The sequence below is a fragment of the Lonchura striata genome, chromosome 1 (genome assembly GCF_046129695.1).
Source record: "Lonchura striata isolate bLonStr1 chromosome 1, bLonStr1.mat, whole genome shotgun sequence".
Taxonomy (NCBI): domain Eukaryota; kingdom Metazoa; phylum Chordata; class Aves; order Passeriformes; family Estrildidae; genus Lonchura; species Lonchura striata.
Genome location: NC_134603.1, coordinates 118,160,212 through 118,180,885, shown reverse-complemented (window position 1 = coordinate 118,180,885; position 20,674 = coordinate 118,160,212). Strand labels below are relative to the sequence as shown.

The following is a 20,674-nucleotide window of genomic DNA, read 5'->3' as shown; positions in this document are numbered from 1 at the left end:
AAATATTCAGCCAAACAGATTCATTTTGAGGTGACTGTATTATAGTTTATAGTATATTGTTTTCCAAGAGCCAATAGGCACTAAAAGTTGATAAATTTATAAGCAGTGGTGGTTTTCAATCTTGGAAGTTTCTGACAGCTTCTTAATATCAAGTCACATTTGGATTTTTTTGCTTTTTGAAGAAACTATTGGGGTTGTGAGATCAAATGGGAGCCATTTGATAGAAAGCACTTCGAGGAAAACTTAGGCTTGCTTCTGACTTCAGTATTTTTAATGAAAAGGCCACAGTTATTTTACCTGTGCTATTTGGAACCTAGCCTTGAAAGGGTTTAAAATGTGCTTTTCTGTTTAACTGGGCAGCAAGCACCTGCTCTATCACCATCTCCATGCCCTATGCAGTTTTTTTTTCACTGCAGAGCTGTAGTTGGGGTCCAAACCCCTGCAGAGGGAAAGATAGGACACTGCTTTTTCAGCCCAGATTCAGGAGGTATCTCTGAGCATGACCCTGCTTGCAGTGCCATCCATAACTTGTGGCTGCACCACACCAGGCTTCTGGAGGTGGATGGGAAAACTGAGCCCCCAGTGCCCAGCAAATTATGCTTCTCACCCACCAGTGCCTGAACTCCTGTCCCAGCTTGGTTTGGGGTTTGTGTGCAAAGACAATTATAATCTTAGTGCCTGTCCAGAGGAAAATTTAAAAATCTAATCTTTTTGATGATGTATTGCTGAGCTTTTAAAATAAGTTTGTCACAAAGGCTACAGGGAATAGTATCCGAATGCTGACTTGAAGAAGAATATTTGTGAGTGGGCACTAATGTGTTGTTGAGAACCATGTCCTTAGCTTTGACCAGGACCACATTGCACCTTTTTTTCGCCTGAATATTTTGTGTAAACAAGTGCATTTTTATTTATGTTCCATGAGTAAATCCAGGAAGAAAATCAAATACAGGTGTTAAAAAGTAATTTGTCAAACAGCAGTCAAAGCTTCCACAATTACTATCCTCTTCTATATCTTTCAGTCTGTGGAGGACATTGCCTGGGGAGGTTAGGTTGATGAGGAAACTCTCTTCATTTCTACCTGGAGATCTGCTTTCTCCAAATTTGTTCTTAAGCCTTTTTTATTAGTCATAAGTTCATGAATGCTTTATACTTGCTGTCTGCACATGGATCACATTTTTCAGCAGCACTGTGTGGTCAAGTTTGTCTGGTAAGGACTTAGGCAGCCTCCTCTGCTTTCCTTTCTGATGAGCTGTAATTAAACCCTGGCTTATAAGGATGCTCACTCTGAAGCTATGTATCAGAGCTACCAATCAGTAGGTGCAATTAGCTACTGGTTATACTTTGGTAAAGTACAGATGTATTTGGAGAAGACTGTCTCTTCCCAGTATTGGGTGACTTGTTCATTTGGGCCATTTTATTTCTTGCCCTATCAGGCTGGTGGTAGGAGAGTAAAGCTATTGGTGGCTGTGGGTGTTAAATCACCTGCAGCAGCACTGGATTAGGCTGATGTGGCTGCCATAGAAGTTACCAGTTTTGGCTTGTCCTGTGTCTTTCCAGCTAGAAAGTGATGACCAAGTAAGCTGTAGAGAGATGCCATAGATGCCTCACTGTTGTTGTTAGCCATATCAGCAATTATCTCAGAACCAGGCATCACAGGGGAATATCAAAGCAAGAAAGGAGTGAATACTGCCATAAATTTTCTTTTTGGCAAGTAAACAAATGTAGATACACGTGCCATACTTGCCACTGCAACAATTCAAGCAGTGGTAATGATTAGAAGTGTGGAATATAAAATAGCAGTGTTTATTGATAACTTGAAAGGTTTTAATTATCCAAACAAATAGCTCTAAATTCTTCTTCTGGGTCCAGTAGCTTAAGGAAAAGATGTAGAGAGTTTTTATTTACCACTTCAATGGTAGTAATAAATATCTCCTAAATCAGAGGAGCCAACTTCAAATGAGGCTTGCCTGTGCAAGAGCTGCAGAAAATGTTTGCCAAGGGTTACGTGATTAAAGAGTAATTTTTCAGTTCTGAGTGAATCTTAGGTATTTTCATAACCTTAGCATCTATAGTACATTGGTTGTGCAAGGAATTTATGACCAGCCCTTACTGCCTGCCCTACCACTCCCTGATCATATAGCCAGAAAGTCTCTCAGTCAGCTCTGAACAAGAGGAGTTTTGTCTTTTGAACTGCACACGTATCTTGGTGAGCGCTTTGAGGAGAGACAATTTTATAGCTTGCCATGATTGCATCCTTAGACAAATGCATTGTGGGCACAGAGCTATTCTCTGCAGCATCAAGTTTACAGCTTTCCTGTAGGGTATAAACATGTGGCTGGTTAAAGAGTTTTAACCTCTCAAGCCCTCCAACAAATATTACATTGCTAACTATTCTTCCATAATGTTGTGATGTTGACTGAAATTGACCCTGGTGCTTGCTGAAACCATTTTCAAAATCTGAATGAGAAGGTTAAATACTGCTGTCAAATTTCCAAATGTCTGTTGCAGAAACACTTTTCCTGAATATCTGTGGGTTGAGCTCTAAAATGCTTAAAGTAATCCTCTTTTTCTTTTCTTCATTATTATATGATATTATCTAAAGCTTGGGGTTTAGTGAAATTGACTTGGGTTTTGCCTTTTTTGTGTGCCTAACCTTACCATTTATGGATATTTTTCTCTTTTTTACTTGTTGAAGGAGGTGTTCAGTCAAATGATGTTCCTTAAGTATTAACCAGACCTCTCTGTTTCTTTAATTTCTGTTCAAGATCATTGTAATTACTTGATTATTTTCACAATTGTATCTGAGTAAGAAAAAAGGTGCTGTAATTGGCAACTCTTACAAGTTCACAACTCAATAACCTGATACTGGAACTCTTCCACCTGCAGAAGCCTCTTTAATTGCTGTAGGAGTTTCAGCAGTTAAGAGACCTGGGTTTGAAATTATTTCTCTTTTGAGGTGCAGCCTTCAAACTAGAGAGTCTCTGCAGTAACAAAAATAGATAGGACCTTCAGGCTGAGTGAGTCTTTGTTTTTGGATGAGTGTCTGACTTCCAAGTGAAGATCTGTTAGGAAGGATGTTGTTTACCCAACTCATTATTTACATTCAAAAGCTCAAACAATTTTTAGTTGAGCTTTTTTGTCAAATCTAGGACTTCATTTCCTGAATGCTCTTACTAGTTCTAGCTTTGTTTATTTTGGCCTTAGGTTGCATTAGATAATTAGTTTTTATTTAGGAGATGAGTCTTATGTTGCAACAAACAGTACTAAATTATAGTAAGACTGAGTCTTTAAAGATGCCATACTCCAGCCATAACTTTGAATTAGTTTTGTTATTTTAAAGCAACATTTGTGCCGGTCTCTATGGTTTATGGGAAGCTCAGAAGCTTATTTGTTTTCTTTTTTTCTTGATTCCAGGGCTTTTTCCGCAGGAGTATCCAGAAGAACATGGTTTACACATGTCACAGAGATAAAAACTGTGTTATCAATAAAGTTACCAGAAATCGCTGCCAGTACTGCAGACTACAGAAGTGCTTTGAAGTGGGAATGTCCAAAGAATGTAAGTTGTCTTGGAAAAAATTTATTGTTTGTCATAACCTATGTATATGTGGCAGTCCTAAAGGAAAAAAATTATTTTGCAGTTATGTGATTGAAGCCAGTATCTGCATTCATATGGAGGGGAAGGAGTATGAATTTGGTACACAACTTTAGACCTGTTTTTGCAGACTTCTGAGTCCTTAACACTGCAGCCTAAAAGTTCTGTGTTCTTACTGCCTGGACCCTCTCTAAAACGTGAAATGAGATGGCAAATGCTCTTCTCTAAACATGCAAAGCAAATAAATCTGACTGTGCAAAGCACATCAAAACCCCAAAGGATCCTCTCCCTTCTTTTCTATAAATCTCTGGTTTGCCGTTTAAATTATAATTTTAAAATATTTATATAAAAATATGTAATATTCTCTTTTTCCAGTTCATTGATATTCCCATCAAGACTGAAAATATAGCTAAAAAAGCCCTTTTCAAATGCCATGGGGTAATGCTTCTGAAACTTTCTGATTTTTGATTGGATTGATTGCAGTAGCAAAAAAGTCTCTGGTGTAGTAATCTGTTCGATTGTTGAGGGTTTTTACCTCTATCAGTGATGTTCATGGTGTCAGTAGGTCAATTCCAGTAATAACCACTACAGAAATTTGCAGTGTGTACATAAAAAAGGAGGGAAAATTGCCCAATCAGTTCTTAACTTTAATTCACCCACAAGAGTTCATTGGAGAGAGTTTAAGATCACAGGAAAAGATAAATTTACGATGATGAAGCATTTATATCTGAACTGTGATTTAAACTGGTTCTCATCTTCAGCATTTTACATCTTTGAATTGTGTGGGGCATCCCAGTCATTCCTTTTTCTGTATTTGGTCAGGAGCTAGAGGTACTAAAGCTACTCCTCCTCACTGTATCCCATTTCTCTCTCCCACCCTCTCATTCCTCTCAGAGAAAGAGTGTTGAGAAGTGGAGAAAGAACCAGGTACATCCTTTGGACCATTGTGCTATGTTTCCATCTTCTTTCATGGAAATGTGAAGTTGTGGTTATTGGAAAGTTTCAACCTACTGAGGGAGGTCTTTGGATTTCCATTAATTCACTGTCTGTGTTGGGTTTTCTAGTTTTCTTGCATGCCTGAAGTGCACTTCTCTGTACATAGGTATAGATCTGTTGGAGTGGAGACTATGATGGGTGTAAAGGATAAGGTAGGCTAAATGCAAAGATAGAAGATTGAATAAGGAGGATTTTATTGATAGCTATTTCACTGCATGTGAAGTGCACATGAAGCTTTTTTTCCTTTGATAGAAGCAGTATGATGTAGTTTGGAAGAGAAGAAAAAGCACTTTTCTCACCTGAGGCCTTGTTGGTCTCGAGTTCCTAAGGACTTTACTGCTGATGTGAAATAGTAATCTTATTAAAGGCTGTAACGTCACATTGGAGTAGGTTTTGGAAGTATCAACAGTACTTCTAACATGTTAACCAAAGTTACTTTGGATAAACTATAAAGACTTACTGCCTTTTAGGTGAAGAATTGTTTTTTCCCATAGGGTAGCTGGAGCTTTGCCAGGAGGAATTAAGGTTTTGCTCTGCCTGTTTCCTGGGGTGAACTAAGTGAAACTGCCCTTTGGCAGTTGCCTTTATCTCAAAATTCTACAGACACTGAAAGGGGGATAACAGGTTGGAGGGGGAACAGAGAATCCTGGAGAGAAGTGAGGGATGTCCTCTGGCTGCATTTCTGTAGAAATCATTTGCAAGGGAACAGAGAAATTAATTTAAATGTCATCAGTTTGAATGCAGTGTGTCTTGTCTTCTGGGTTTAAGAACTAAGTCTGAAGTGATTCTGTGTTATCCCTTCATAAACAGGAGCTTTTAATCTCTTAAGAGATTTGAGAAACTATTTTCTTATCTGACCTTCTTTCATACATATCTCTGGGTTTTAATTCTATTTCTTTAGAAGTTTATGTAAACAAAGGCACATCTGTCATTCAGCTTTTTCTTACCAGACAGAGGTTTTTCTTTTTTCCCAAGTGCATTATTCACATTTTATTTTTTTGTCTTCTTACAGTTCTGTTATCTTGTAATGTGAAAGCAATGAACAAAGGACAGAAAAAAAGTATCAGAGAAATCTCACAGGGAAACAAGCCTACAATGCTCAAACCAATCCCAATTGGGAAAGTAATCACGATGGCACCTGCAAGTAGTAACTCCAAGGTCTGTTCTCAGGAGCTAAGGAGGAGTAGATGCTGGTTTTCAGTATACAGAGTAATCTGTATACTTTTAAGCTTAAAGCTTAAAAGTCCTGTGTTTATTTGTTCTGTCTTTAAAGGGCATGCAAAAGTACCTGCATATGCAGCTCCCTTTGAGCTTAATGAGTGTTCCTCACAAACATCAGAGGACTGATGGGAACTGGGCACATAGCCGTGTGATAAGTAAGGGTTTAAGTATGGGGGTACAGTGTTTGAAAGGGAAGAGATACTAAGCATTTCTTGTATGCTTTTATCTTGTTTCAGAGAATGAAGTGAGTTGATAAAGGAATGCACCAAATTTGCATTTCTTTGTAGGTTGTTTTGTTTGTGTAGGGGGGAAAAAGCGATCTTCGACCCCATTTTTCTCCCCAGATCTGATCAAGAGAGGTCAATAACTACCTCCAGGACAAGAGTGGAGCTATTTGCCTTGTGATAATATCTGCAAGACCTGCTGAAACTTGATCCCACTAGTGTAGGGACCATCTTTCATTGTGTAGTCCCTATTGCAAAAAGTTTGTGCTCCAGATAGGAAAGACAAAGAGTATGAGGAGAAACGACTTAGTGGTGACTGCCTTATCATCCTACAGCAGGACAAAACACAGCTTGAAATAAAACCCTGCCATCTTTAATCAGATACCCTTCCTTCAGAAACTCCAGAGCTTTGTCCCCGAAACCTGAGCTGGCAGCTCCTGGTTCAGGGCCTGGAGCCAGTTCCTCCACCAGCACCGCATCAGGTGTGGGCATTGTTATATGGCTGTCCCACCTTAGCTCATGTAGGAGTGCTTAGGGCAGTGTAGGTACAGCTGAGGCTCTGGATCCCACTCCAAACCACTTCTGTCCTTCACAGTCTCCCAGTCCATTTGGTGTTTTTAATCATCACGTTGAGACAAACGGTGATCACGCAAGATTCTTTTCTTGCTGCTGCTGAAGTGAGAAGGCTGCTAAGGCTTACAGTGGCTCATTATGTGATGGAGAGCCTTAGGAAACTAACCTTTGCCCTTCTCTTACGTGATCTCTGCGCTGCTGTTGAAGCCCCATCCTCGGCGTGACCCCAGGTGCCAGCCAGCAGCTCGCTGTTGCCTGGATGCGGGCCCTGGGTGCTCAGGAGCTGCCGGGGGTCACACATACAGCACTGCCTCCTGCAATTAAGGGAGCACGCAGGAAGCTGGGCAAAACTCTCCCACAAAAATGGATTCTTTCAAGCAGGATGCTGCAACAGTCACTTTGTAAGGTGAAGCCTGCTCATAAAGAGAACCTAAATTGGATTTTTTGTAGGGTATAAGGGGGAAGAAAATGGAGCTCCCTTCTGCCACAACTGCCCAACTTAGCCCAGCAGTTCTTCAACTTCCATCGTTTTTAATAAACTCTGTAGGCTGCAGGGACTGTCACTGTACTTGATGTTTGGGGTCCCCTCAGACACAACGCAGCCCACATACCAGGGTGTGATGCAGAGAAGCTGTCTTTATACTGGCATAAATCTTGTCTACAGTGAGCTCTAATAGAGCAAAATGATGTTTATAAAGGCACAGAATTGTTCCAGATTACTTCAGCGCACTGAAGCAATGTTGAGATTTGCAGATCTGCTTACAATTAACCTCTCTGGAGGGAGAAAAGGAGGAAGGGAGGGAGTGCAGGGAAATTATAATCAGGAGGAGAGAATCTGTTTCTGTGCTCTGTATTTTGTTGGGATTTCTTAACTTGTCCAGAAATGTCTGTTACTCTTTGTCACAGACTTGAGTCTTACAATATTTAAATGTTTATGCTTCTTGGAACATGTGATTACATTCTGCTACTGAACAATAGAGTGAATGAATTTACTTATTTTCATTCTGGTTGAAATTGGCAAGCAGGAAACATCAACTTGAGGAACTGTCATGTTTGTGTTTTTTACTTCTCTTTAATTTTTTCAGTCTCCTTAAGGAAGCATGATTCCATCTGCAGTGAGTGGCTATGTGGAGGGCTAGTCTGCATAGTTGCATTTGAGAAGTTTATGCAGATTTCACTGATGTAATTTTAAAGTGAATTAATTAGAATGCATGCAATCTTTATTTAGATGTTAGTCAGAACTGAACTGGGGTTATTTTATTTATTCTTCTTAGCCAGCAGGAAGCTCTGGATTTAGGAATTTTTCTTCTTTGCTACAGGCTAGATTTTTAACTGGATGCCTAAATACCACACAGTGGCTGGGGGCTTTTTCAAAAATTCCAGAGTAGTTGCCTTGCCTGTTAACTTGCTTTCTCGAGAGGCAGGAGCTAAATATCAGAGTAGAAATCGTAAACCCCTGAATTCTGTTCTGGGACTAATTCCTCTCTCTAAACCCTACAAGCTGATTATTCTGTCTTTCCTATCTTGAGAGGTGAAAATTATGTCTTTTCACCGGGGCTGGGAGACCTTGTATTGTAAGTGCTTTGAAAGTAGAAAGATGTAAACTGTGAAAATACCAATTAAATTAAGAACTGGAGAATATAGATGGTGGGTAAGCTATGCCCAAGCCATAGAGATCACATATTTTTAATTCTGTTTTTTAAGGACAGACTGTTTTGGAGATTTTTTTCAGCTGCTAATCAAATAGGAAATCTTGGATTTTTTTTTTTCTTCAGGCTGAAAAATTGGGAACTTTTAAGTTAATGCCAAACTCTCAATATCACTGATGAGGAGATTGTTTTAAGATGACAGCAAAGCTAGTGGGGAAGGGTTTCCTGCAACAAAACCCAGAGTGCTCTAGTGTCAGCCTGTGCTCTGCCAGTGATAATGCATGCTTTGTTATGCTGGGTAGCTGAAAATTATCTACATACAATTAAAATTCTCTTGTAGAGAGCTGGGATCTACTTATTGTGCATTGTTTCCCATGGTTAAACAAACATCTCTTGCTTTCCACATCATTTTTTGCCTTCAAAGAAGCAGATCTGTTTTTTCTTTCTCCTTTTGGGGTCTGCCTCTTCTCTATTTTAGCATTTACCCCTGATTTTCCATAGCTTTCACTTGCCAGCTTTAATGTTTAAACAGCAACTTAGATTGAATGTTATTATCCATAATTTACTCTATGTTCTGTGAAGATGGTTATGTAATAGCAGTAATTGCATCAACTCACCTAATGAGCTTTCCCTCCAGTGCCATGTACAGCAGATTAATAGCCCATGAATTCATTTGCAGCTCGTTGTATTTCAGAAAAGTATTTCAGGCAGCAATTAATAAACTGCTAAAGAAAATAACATAAAAAATGATTTTTTTTATTATGTTAACTCTCCAGCTGAACAATTTATTGGCACCTTTCATGATCCGGCTAAGTAAATTCTCTCCTAATTCCTCAAGCAGAGTGTGATTAGTGAACCCTGCTCAGCTCAAGACTGTCTGGTAATTAGTCTGATCTTTATATCCTAAAATGCTAGGGAAAAGTAAGAATAGCGTCCTAATGTTCTCTTTTTCTTCTATTCTTTGCCTTTCAGGCATTATGCAAATAGCTGTAACTTTAAATTGCAGCACACTAGTGCTGCAAATTCTTTTTCCCCCTTTCTTGCATAGGAACTCTATAATTGTGTAAGCAAAGAATTGAAGACCTCGGCCAATAAACAACACCTGGCACTGTTTCTGCCCTGCTTGTTGTGAGCTGCAGTGTCCCATACCTCCCAAGTGGTGGGACAGAGCCCGAAGCAGGGATCCGAGGAAGGTCATGGGGTGCTGCTGCCCTGAGGAAGGTAAACCAGGGGTTAAATGCCACTGGAGAGGGAGATGCCAGGAGAAAGGAGTGAAGAGGGAACGAAGAACAGGGAAAGTCCTGTGTTTTGCAGTATAAAAGGGGATGAGGTGATTGAGCCCAACAGGAGAAGAGCAGCAGTGAGATGCCATGGCTAAAACCACTTTGCAGGGAAAGTGTCTGGGGAAAGGGAGAGAAACTGCTGCATGTGGCCAAACTTGCCAGGCTGCTCTAGAATTACTATTTCCATGCTTTTTTCTTTTGGTTGGTGCTAGTGTTTGGGCATTTTTAAAATTGAATATCAAGTTTTTCATGTTTTACATTATTTCTTTTTCAAAAGAAATAGTTATCTTCCTGCCACTACCATCCCTACTCTCCCAGTCCAAAAGAAGCGTTTAGCTTGTCTTCGAAAGTAGTAAAATATATATTTTAAAATATTTTCCCTCATTTTGGGCTCTTGGGGACTGAGTAAGCATAAAGGGAATTCCTTCAATAAGCTCATACAGAGATTGATTACATGTCCTCAGCTGGAAGTTACATTAAGACTTATTCACTAAGGTATAGCTACCGTTGTGAACTTTTCAACGCTCTCTGCTGTCTCTATGACAACACAGATCCTGGCAGAAGTTACCAGGGCTCATGTGCTCTCTGCAGCCTTTGTCTGCATCCATCAATCCTAGTCCTCGGCGACTGTAAATGTGTGTCTTTCTTACGTTTTTGCTTAACAAGGTGTTTTATTAAATTTGTGACACTTCTAAAGTTATTACACTAATCATTTGTACTGCCGTACGCAACCATGCTCTAAAAGAGATGTGCTTTATAAAAGGACTTTCTGAATGGCTCTCAGTCTTGTCCTGTGGAAGATATTCAGCTAAATGGCACCAAGTCCTCGTACCAGTAATTTTTCATTCATTACAGGTGGAACTTAAGGTAACTAAAGCCTGGGAAAAGCATAATGCACACACAGTCTAATTTTTGCTTAAACCTGCAGTGCACTCCAGAGAAGTGCTTGCTACTGTTCAGTGCTCTAGCAAAGTCCTCAGTCCTTGCTGAACACATCCTTATTTTAAAGGAGCCCATAGTGTGTCTGTTGGTGCTTGCAGCTGTGGTTTCTCTGGCAGTCCAGCCATATGCCACCTTCTAAGGAGATTCTTCTCTGGAGATTGGGCTCTTTCTTGAGAGCAGTTGGTGTTGGCAGAGGTCTTACTTGTCATATTTTTCATTTTACATTTTTGGGGTGTTTTAGAAATCATCAGATCCTTTCTTCATCAGTTTCCCAGTAGAAGGCATTTTGGGCAGATATCTCTTACAAAATCACTTCCCAACATAGATCTTGTTCTTTTTCTGCCCTTTTTCTGTTATTTCTCATCCCCTGCTTTGGTTTATAGCATTATTCCAAATTGTACATGTAAAGACACTGTCTCTATGCATTTGTGGTGCCACTGCAGGTCACCTTTACCTCTTCTTCAGTTTAGTATCCCAGCTGCTTTCATGGCAAGGAAAACCCTGGGTTATCCTTTCTGCCTTGTCCTGTGCCAGGCAATGCTGCTGTAAGAGCCAGTCCCTCGCCAGTCCTTGCACTCCTAAGAATGATACTGAGGACACATTTGCTTTGTCATGCGGGCATAACTGCTGAGACCCCAATCCCATGACCTCAAAAGCTTTGTTTCAGAGCTTCCATTCTTCCTTTATGTACTCAGTTCACTGCTTCGTATTTCTCATTCGGATCATCTTGTTGTTTGGAGATGCTGGGCATCTTTGCATCTCTTTCTAATTACCATTGTGCCATGTGGCTTGTGCTTTCTATACTGGCCCTTGTGGTTTCTCTGGTATCTTTTTTCTCCCTTTGAATGCTCTTCCCCCCCCCCGCCCCTAATTTTTTTATTTTGGGATGTTGAATCCAAAGGATGGAGAAATGTCAATGAGATAAATATCAGTCTGGGAACGAGCAAATTGCCAGTGTTCTGGGCCTTGAAGCTAAACATGGCTTATTTGGTTGTCAGGCCAACCTGAAAATGTTATCTGCAGTAGCCAAGGTTCATGAGAAATGCAGTAAATTGTTCCCAAGAGCTCTGGGAAGTCTGAACTGCAGCAACCCTAATGTTCCTGAAGGACTCTCTATCAAAGGAGAGGCTTATTTGGTCCTTCTCCTCAGAAGAAACAAATATGAGAGTGTGTATATCTTCCTGCTGGTTTATATCCACAAACTTCTGTTTTCCTGGTGATCACTTTACTGGAGATGGTCTCGCACAGGGAAGGTGCCTCTGCAAAAGGCAAAGACGCAAAGCTCTTGCTGGCCTCTCTGCGGAGAGCAGCTCCCGTGCTGATGGTGTGGAAGATGGAAAGCAGGCACTCAGAAAGCAGTAAGCGCTCAAAGACGCTTTAGGAAGATCTCTCCATAAGTAGATGAGGCCATGGATTTCCCTCTGCTGCTGTCAGGCTCTCACGGCTTGCTTTCATCTGCTGGATGAATTGTTAGAGCAGAGGGAGCTTTTCATTGCCGTGCCTGCGATAAGCCGGCTGACACGTTGCAGCTCCTCCTGCTGGGATGCTGGCCCTAGGACTGTGCTCTAAAAATAGCCTCGATTTGTTTTTAGTTTGACTTTGTATCACATGCTCATTTTAAAATATATCAGAACGGCTAATTTCCAGTTCTTTAGCGCTTATGTGGAAAGTGTAAAGGATTTTTTAAAGTGGATGGTGTACAAGGAGTAGAAATAGCACCCTTTCTATCCAAACTTAAATAACACTCAGCTGCCAACTCTATAAAAGGAAAAAGAAAGATCATAAGGTGTTAGAATTTTTAATGTCCTCAAGCCCAAAATGAACACAAATGGTTTTGCCCCGTCTTATTTTACTCCAGTTCTTGTTTGCATGCTTGCCTGTTTCTGAAAGTTATTAAATGTTTAAATCTAGGTCTCATGAAAAGTCTGTCAATCAGACAACAGCTCTGAAACCTGACTTCTACAAGTTGTAGCTTAAAGCCCTACAGGCGGTGCCTGTGGCTGATCGGCATTTAATGAGCTGTGGGATCGTTTCTCAGTGCCATGCATCCATAACCAGTTGCTTGTTGTTGATATAAACAGATTTAGTAAGTAAATGTGAGGAAATTGTCTGACTTTGGAGACATTTACCTGAATTTCAGAGTTAAAGCTAAGTGGAATTCTTCCTTTCCCCTGGCAAAAAGTGCAACAGAAAGCAAACATGCTTTTAGTTGGATTACAGGCATGGTTAGTCATCTGACAGACAGTTTTAATGGAGTCAGAAAGACATGCTGGGGAAACATGCTGACCTACTTTTCTTTCTTTCTTTCTTTTTTCAAACTTTGGAGCACGTGTAATATTAATTTAAAAACTCTCCATAAAGTTAGACTTTGGTGAAGGAGCTCATTTTGTAATTTAATTTATTTACACTTTTTTTAGGGTATGTTTTGATAACTGAACTTCATCAGGTTGTTTCTGTTTTTGTTAGGAAATTGGGTTACCTCTGAGAAATCCATGTTCTTCCCCCTCTGCAGGACAAAGCAATCAGCTTCAAGTTAATGAATGATTTAAGTCCAATCCTCTGAGGGAGGACTTTACAAACCATTGACAATAACAGACTAACAAAGCATTTTCAATGCATTACATTTTTAAACATTTGCTGTCTTTAAAATTGTGGGAAGAAGGATTACTGGCAGATAGTGTTGTATATTTTGCACTTTAGCTTTTTTTTCCCCCTATGTTAAGGAGGTTGGTGCTTCACCATCAGTATTTTCTTGGAGGCAGAATTTGATATATATGAACCTGGGAAACTCTTTGCTGTAAAATTTGAGAGCTTGGGGGAAAAGAAAAACTCTTAAATTAAATAGGAAAACTTAGCAGTGAGAATGGATTAAAACATCACAGAGATACTAAATTGAATCATACTGGGTGATAAAGAAAAGTGTTTTAGAAATGCTGTGGACTATCTCACTCCTTCAGCAGTGGGCACACATACATTTTGTCAGATGGCTGAGGGGTGCCAGGTCCCTGGCAAAAAGCTGAGCTCCATTCACCTTGCAAGCAGTTTTGGTGAAGACATCACTGCGCGGTTGAAGGAGCAGGAGAGGACATCATTCCTTGACACACTGGTCGATCCAGGGACACTGTTTTCACCTGCTCTGTCTCCTCCTGTTTCTATCATTAACAGGTTTTCTGCCATCACTCACCCCTGGTGCAATGGGTGCTGATGCAAATCCTTTGCTTCCTCCCATCTCTCCTTGTTCTTAACTCCCAACAAGCTGATTACAGTTTGCATCATGGAAATAGCAATACAGTGGAAGAGAGGCATTAAAAATGGAAATTGCCAGTAAGTCCTGAAGTTTATGGGGAGTTTTACATTTCACAGAATCCACAAGTTACATATACCTTTATGAAGTGCAGTAATTTTATATACTGTGTACTTGTAGAGAATGTTCCAGAGGCAAAGATTGAGATCTATTTTTTATAGTTCTTAAAATTAAGTGTAAGATGTTGGCTAATACATGAGTCAATATATCTCATATTTTTCTATATCTCAAGAAGGCTGGTAGTGGCATTGCACAGGTCTTAGACATTTTGTATGCTGGAGATACCAGTAGAGGAGGCATCAGCCCAAGAGGACAAATCAGCAGTAAATGAATATCCTTATGCACTGAACTGCTGCACCTCATGTGTTCAGCATCCCTCACTGCACCATAGCTGTGCTTCATACAAGGACTATCTTTCCCATGTTTTTCTTGCTATAGCACTTCTTCTGGGAGTCCTGTGACATGGTATGTTTTGATTCTAGTGGAGATGCAACTAGGAAAAGACTCTCAAAAAAGCAGCACATCTGAAATTCCATTCAAGATTTTTTTTCTGATACAGGAAAGTTGTTGATGCTGGAAGATGAAGCATTAGGTTTAGAGGAGCTTGAGTTGCTCTCTGACAGTACCAGGCTGCCTCTTTTGGCAGGGAGCTCTTGTGTTTCCAATTAGGAATCTTGTGAAGATTGGTGAAGAAGTCTAGAGCTCAGTGTGTGTTTGGTCTTGTAGTCCGCATTGTACTGTGCTGCACCATCTGGTTATCCCATCAAATAGCTCCAGGATCAAACCCAAGTGATCCAGATCCCTGGAAAAAGTGACTGTTAGTTCATAAGATCCTTTTGACAGCACTTCTTTACAAAAAAGATGTTTGACTTTCCCTTTTGGAAGAGAAGCTCATTGCAAACTTTGCCCCCTGCCCCTTCTGTGGATGCCTTTTCAGGTGAACACTGCTGTTAAATCAGGATATCCAGAAAAAAATTTAAATGGAAAAGGAATGAAAATAATTAAAAAGACAGTACATAAAAGCAAGAGGATAGTTGTTACTAAGAAAAAGAAGCTCTATTATGTTCAAACCTCTCTCATAACAGAGGGAAAAGTAAACAGGGACAGAGGTGAACAAGCATAAATATTTTATTCCTTTAGTTCTAAAGAAGGCTATAATCCTGTTTGTCCTCAAAAGAGAGTCAATGCCTTTTCTTGGCAGCTTTTCCTGTTGTTTTCAAAGTCAGCTACAGCTATTTCACATGTTTATTAGGAACATTATTCCTACTAGAATTTAGGCATTGTAAGGTGTGAACATACATAAACTGCACAGACCTATCATCTGCCACTCATAGGGTATGCAGTATAAACCCACGAGGTTTGGGATCTTCTTTCTTGGTTGGGTGAGTGAGGCAGGGAAGTAACCCTCTGGTAAAGGGGCCTTGCACTAATGGAGGAGGAATATTTTAAAATATTCCCTAGAAACTAGGGTGTGGGAAAAATGAGGCAATTAAGAGGAATCACTAGATACCCTGTCTTAACAGTTTATTATATATATTTTTAATGAGTATTTAATCTCTAATGCTTTGTGATGGATTAGAAAAGAGGGGGACTCAGGCCTCTTTCTGTGCATACTTTTATGTTTCCCCTTCATTGAACATTTTCTCTGGGCAAATTGTTTAACTTGAGCTGGTTGGAGGTGTTCCAGCACAACAGAGCTTTGCTGAAAATAACATTGGGTTGAATCCCAAATTGAAGAGTTGCTTATTGTGTTCAGATTTGCAGAATCTCAGGATGAGTTACAAGGGGGGCCAGGAAGGAGCCTTGTCTGTTCCTGTCCTCCATGTTGTACATCCCAGGCCCTGGGGGAGTTGGCTGCACTGTGTCTATGCAGCCTGGTGCTCTGGGCAGCTCTGCAGCTGGATGGGCAGGTGGATGTTCATCAGCTTTTTTAGGAACTGAATAAACCTCTGCTTTTGGAAATCTTGAGGTTTTAGCCTGTGCTTCCCATGGGGGTTGTAACCCTACAACAATATCCTGAGGACCTCATAAAAACCTTTCTGGTAGTGCATCTTTCATCTTGCACTTCCCACAGACTTGGAGAAGACCATCCTAGCTGGATGCAGGCACCCAACTGTGTGCAATGAGTTCAGGGGCCAATCAGACACTAGTGATGGACATGAATGATTTGTCATCAGCGAGATATGATGGGTCAGCAGCCACCTGTAATGCCAGATGATCCTTGCTGGGTAGTCACTTCTATTGCCAACTGGTGACCATCACCCTCATTTAGTTAAGGACCAGCTGTGTGTTGAATTCTGTCTCCTTGCCCAGCCCTTGGCTTCCCTTTCAGATGTCATCTCATGTCCAAGTTGCATCCTTTGTTTTCATGGAGAAGTCTGGGAAAACTAGGTCAGTTTATCCAAGTAGAAATTATTATTTTATTGAGTTAACTCTGTGTTGACCTGCTGCCTGTTTGCCTTCTCAAAGCAAACTCCCTTGTGTGCACTAAATCTTGCCCTGGAAGTTGCAGAACCCTCAGTAATCACTTTGATTTCATATCAAAAATAAAAAGGCTGCTTTTCTTAGTATCTTTATATTTCCTGGAAACAAGTGTCTGTCTGCTTTGCTTCTTGTGTGATCACTGCATCAGGCTGGTCTGGTGTGCTGTGAAAGCACTTAATGTAAAAAGGTTATGTGCTGGGTTTACTGGGGATATTTAGAAGATCTTACAGAGAAATCAGGATTGGATTCTGCTTGACCCTGACTGACAGAATTAAGCTCTTTAAGCCAGTTCTGTAGTTACTAACATGCCTTCTTTTTAAAATAATCTGGTCCGCTTACTTCTGCTATTTCAGAACTTCAGTCCTAGACAACAAAGCTTTTTTTTTTTCCTTTTTTCTTTCTTTTTTTTTTAAATGAAAGAATATTTGGAATATATTTTTAAAGAACTTCTTTGGCATTGTACATAAAAGATAAAATATATCAAAATAGACAGTCTGATAATGAGGTGCAGGCTTGTGGAGTGATTCATGTCATAATGTGAGTGCTGAAACAGCTGAGGTTGCTGCAGGTGTGTTAAGGGAATTCGACCCTGTAATGCCATGATGCTTTTGCCTCTACATAAAGCAGGAGTACAGATGTCTGGAGAGCCTGCATTAATAGATGAGAATCAGTATTTTTGTATGTGAATTATGGATGGAGCAGTACTTATTAAAGGCAAAAACAAGGGCCTTTGTCTCCCAGGCACCTTTTGCTTTGAAGAGTCACACTAAAGCCTGCTCTGTCCCAGGAACAGAGATCCCAGAAGTGAGCTGGGGTTTCAGCTGCTGCCTGTTAAGCCTGGCTGGAGCTCAGAGCGAGTTATGCCATGCATGGGCAGAAAGGGATCTGAAGAAAAGCCTGGGAGGCAAAGGCCTTTTAAATGCCTCAGCTGGTGAGTGTAGTGCTTTGGGGTGGGCAGTGAGACGCTAAAGCTGAAAGTGAATAAACTTGTTTACCTGTGGCAGCAGCCAGCTTCAGCAGGGCTTTCCCGGAGACTGCTGGCTGGCTTGGCATGACTTTTCTGAAATCCTGAGATGGAAAAAAAAAAAAAGTCCCCTGACCTCACTCCTTGCTTTCTCCTTAGTTTACAGTTAGTGAAAACAGGACTATGTAATCTTCAAAAAAATATGCCCCACCCCAACAACAAATCTGCAGATTGTTTATTCCAACTGCTCAGCTTTTGGGAAGGGAAAGGATGTAAACAACACACTAAAATGCAGTGAGATGCAACAGTATTGTTTGGTCATGTTATTTTCTCGTTTGATTAAGCTTTTTTTTTTGTAGCATTATAGCAAAACAGCTTTAACAATACACACTGTTCTTTAAAAAAAATCAAACCCACCTGCCATCCTAGCCCCTGGCCAGTGCAGATGTGTGCCTACCAGCTGTGTTGGACTGTGCATCAGTGTGAGGCTTAAACAGAAAATTTCTTCTGGCTGATCTAGCAGTGCTTCTAGTCCACCTGGCTAAATGATACTGTTCTTCCCTTCTCCTGCTGCTTCAGCTAGCCAGGAGGGTAAGCTTGAGCAGGGTGGCTCAAATGTGGTTGTGGAGTGCACACTCTGTCCTCCACTTTGGGTGCCAGTCCTGGCACCTGGAGAGATGGAAATAACCTCCCAATTGCAATTCTATTTTATTTTGTTTTAGTAGTAGGAGTACAAGCGAGCTTTTGCATTTAGGAAAGAATGTGTGTAAGTTCGTAATGGTGTGTTTTCCACATTTGCTTTGGAGGAATAGGTAAATTGATTCTGAGCTATTTCTTTGCTTTTATTGTCACTGGCCTAGTGGGAGGCCAGGGCTGCAAGCTGCTGAGGCTGTAACACAGACAAGCGCTGCGATTCGAGAGTGCAGCTCCCTTTCTTCAAACATGCCGGGAACAACTGTTCCTGCGCCTTCATGAGCTCAATTTACGGTTGCGGGAGGCGATGTGTTCCCTGCGCCTGATGAAGCACCCGCGCACGCAAAGCCTCTTCAGACGTGTTGTCAGTTGGCAGCTCTCTCGCTAGATGCACCTTTACACAATTGCACAAGCCACCAGGAGGTACAAATGTGAAATTCAGCCTTGGGGGCAAAACAAAGAAATGAAACTTAGGTATGAAAACGGTGTTATCCATCTGCAGATACAGATATTAGACCTGATCTCCCACCACGCTACTGTAGTTTTTACACTAATAGGACTCTGCTGCAATCAGTGGAGTAGCACCACTGCAAGACAAAAACAGCAGTGGGGATAAGTTGGGGCTGTTATTTTTAATTCTGGTAAATAACGTAGAGAGTGAACCCTGTTTGGGGAAAACCAGACTGTGTTCTCTGTGTGAAACCACCCATAATAAAAGGGAGAAATGCAGTGACACACTGTCTTGGTATTGCTCCTGAACTTCTGCTCTTACTTCTGGGGAGTCATTGCCCTGAGTCCTGAGTGTCCCGTGTGCAAGCAAAGGGAAGGGGTCTTCCAGCTCACCTCCTTTTTTTTGGTAGCCTTTGCATTTGCTTCCTGTAAAGTCATTTTTATCATGCATGACCAGAATTTGTCCTGTAGCTTGGACTCATTCATTACATTGAATAAATGTGCTTATTATGGAAAGTTATTTTGTGGAAGGAGTTTGTTGATGGCATTGTCAGGAAAGAGGTTGCAATTTGTCACGGTAGGTAGCTTGCTAGTTAAGTAAAAAGTAAGCCATGTTCTTTTCCTCAGTGTATGTTAGGATAAGAAATAAAATAGCTGTGGCAAGTTGAAGTGTGAAGTGTTACAGCCAGACAGTGGGCAGGGATAGTGTGCAGTGTCTGGTCTTAGCTTACAGCTATGCACTTCCTTGGCCATCGGTGGTCCTGGATAATGCCCAGCAAATTGAAACAAGGACTTTGGATAACCCCAGCATCTCGTACTACCATGCCTGTCTCCTAAGAGAAATTAATGTAATATCTGTAGATAAGTAGACTGATTTACCTTTTGATGACCCTGAGAGAAAGGTCAGATTCAGGGTATTTTTGCTCATAATCGGTTATCCATAAAGAGTTAGTGTACCAGGCTTCAAGATTGTAGCTCAAAAGGGCAGTTGCTTTGAGAAGGTAACTTGAAAGGGCACCTCAACAGCTGAAATGAGATGAGACAGATTTAATGGCCTCTCAGTGATTTCTGACTGAAAGTTCAGAGTTTGAAATTTAGGGATATTTTTTCTTCACCCAGTCTATGGTAAAAGAAATGCACTATAGCCTAATAGGAATTTATTTTCAGGGTGAGTATTTAGAAGAGTTTTTCAACTGCTGTGTATACATTTAGTCACTTCAGCTGTAAGGAAGAGAAAGAATAATCACTTTGTGTTTGTTGCCTTGTGTATTTTTAGCTAATGTGTTAAGACACTGAAATTCCAGAAAAGCTGTCCTCCATTTCCCCAGAGTATTTTGGTTTAACCAGCTGCATGCAGAATTTTATCTGGACTGCCACAGAAGTTACTAGTAAATCCACTGGGATCTTGGCAGCCAAAGAAGTAGATAGCAAACACAACACTTTGCTTCCCTGAGGGTTTTAGTTTCATGGGGATTCTGCCACAGGCTGGCACTTCTCAGTGGATTACCTGCAGAAGCCCTGTAAATTTAGGAAACCTCCCCAGATGGAGTGATTGATTCCCAAAGTTCTTACCCATTCCTGCACTGTGCAGGGAAGGGAAAGACTGGCAATACCCACTGAGTGATACAAGTACTTGCAAACCTGTTGCGAGTAGCATGGAAATCTTAGTAAAAGTCATACTTTTTATGTTGAGAGTAAGAAAGTGACTGATTTCATGCAGAATATTGAGAGAGATGGGGCATGACTAGAGTGAGGAGGGAATGACGTGTGTAGTTTAACAGCTGCACAAGGTGCAAAGGGACATTGCAAGACCTGCATGTGGAGATACTACATTTCACGTATGGGAATTTCTGGCTATATTACGTAACTTGAGGTGATGTCTATGTGAAATACAGGTGGAAATATACCAGTGAGTAAATTTTGTCCAAGTCCATGAGTATGGCTAGGCTATTTCCATTGCAGATATGTTGGTGAATTGTCACGAGAAATATTAGTGATTTATTCTGCCTGCAATTGTTAATGCTAACAACCTTCAATAGCTCTTTAAGCATCAGCTGCTTAGAGCATGTGGATTATCCTATTTCACGCTGGCAATTAGTTGATGATATTAAAGTACTTTGAAAATGGAAATCACAGGGCAAATGCTATTTAAACAGTTCATAATTTAATGTATAATCCCATCTCTCCACCTATTTTGATGGGAATATGTATGGAGATGGTAAGGGAGACCAAGGAGTCTGCTCTCAGTTCAGGTGCTGTGTCCTGCCTGTCCTGCCTCTGACTCAGCTGCTCCTCATCC

At 40.8% G+C, this 20,674-nt stretch overlaps 1 protein-coding gene across 9 annotated transcripts in view; it reads left to right on the top strand.

The window, feature by feature from the left end:
* The window catches only part of RARB (retinoic acid receptor beta), a 320,022-nt gene that overhangs the window by 270,825 nt on the left and 28,523 nt on the right, over positions 1–20,674 (top strand). For all 9 annotated transcript variants that reach the window (XM_077787082.1, XM_021538080.3, XM_021538079.3 and 6 more), the window contains one exon: positions 3,415–3,556. In XM_077787082.1, the coding sequence (XP_077643208.1) occupies positions 3,415–3,556 (142 nt within the window). The remainder of the gene's footprint in view (positions 1–3,414; positions 3,557–20,674) is intronic.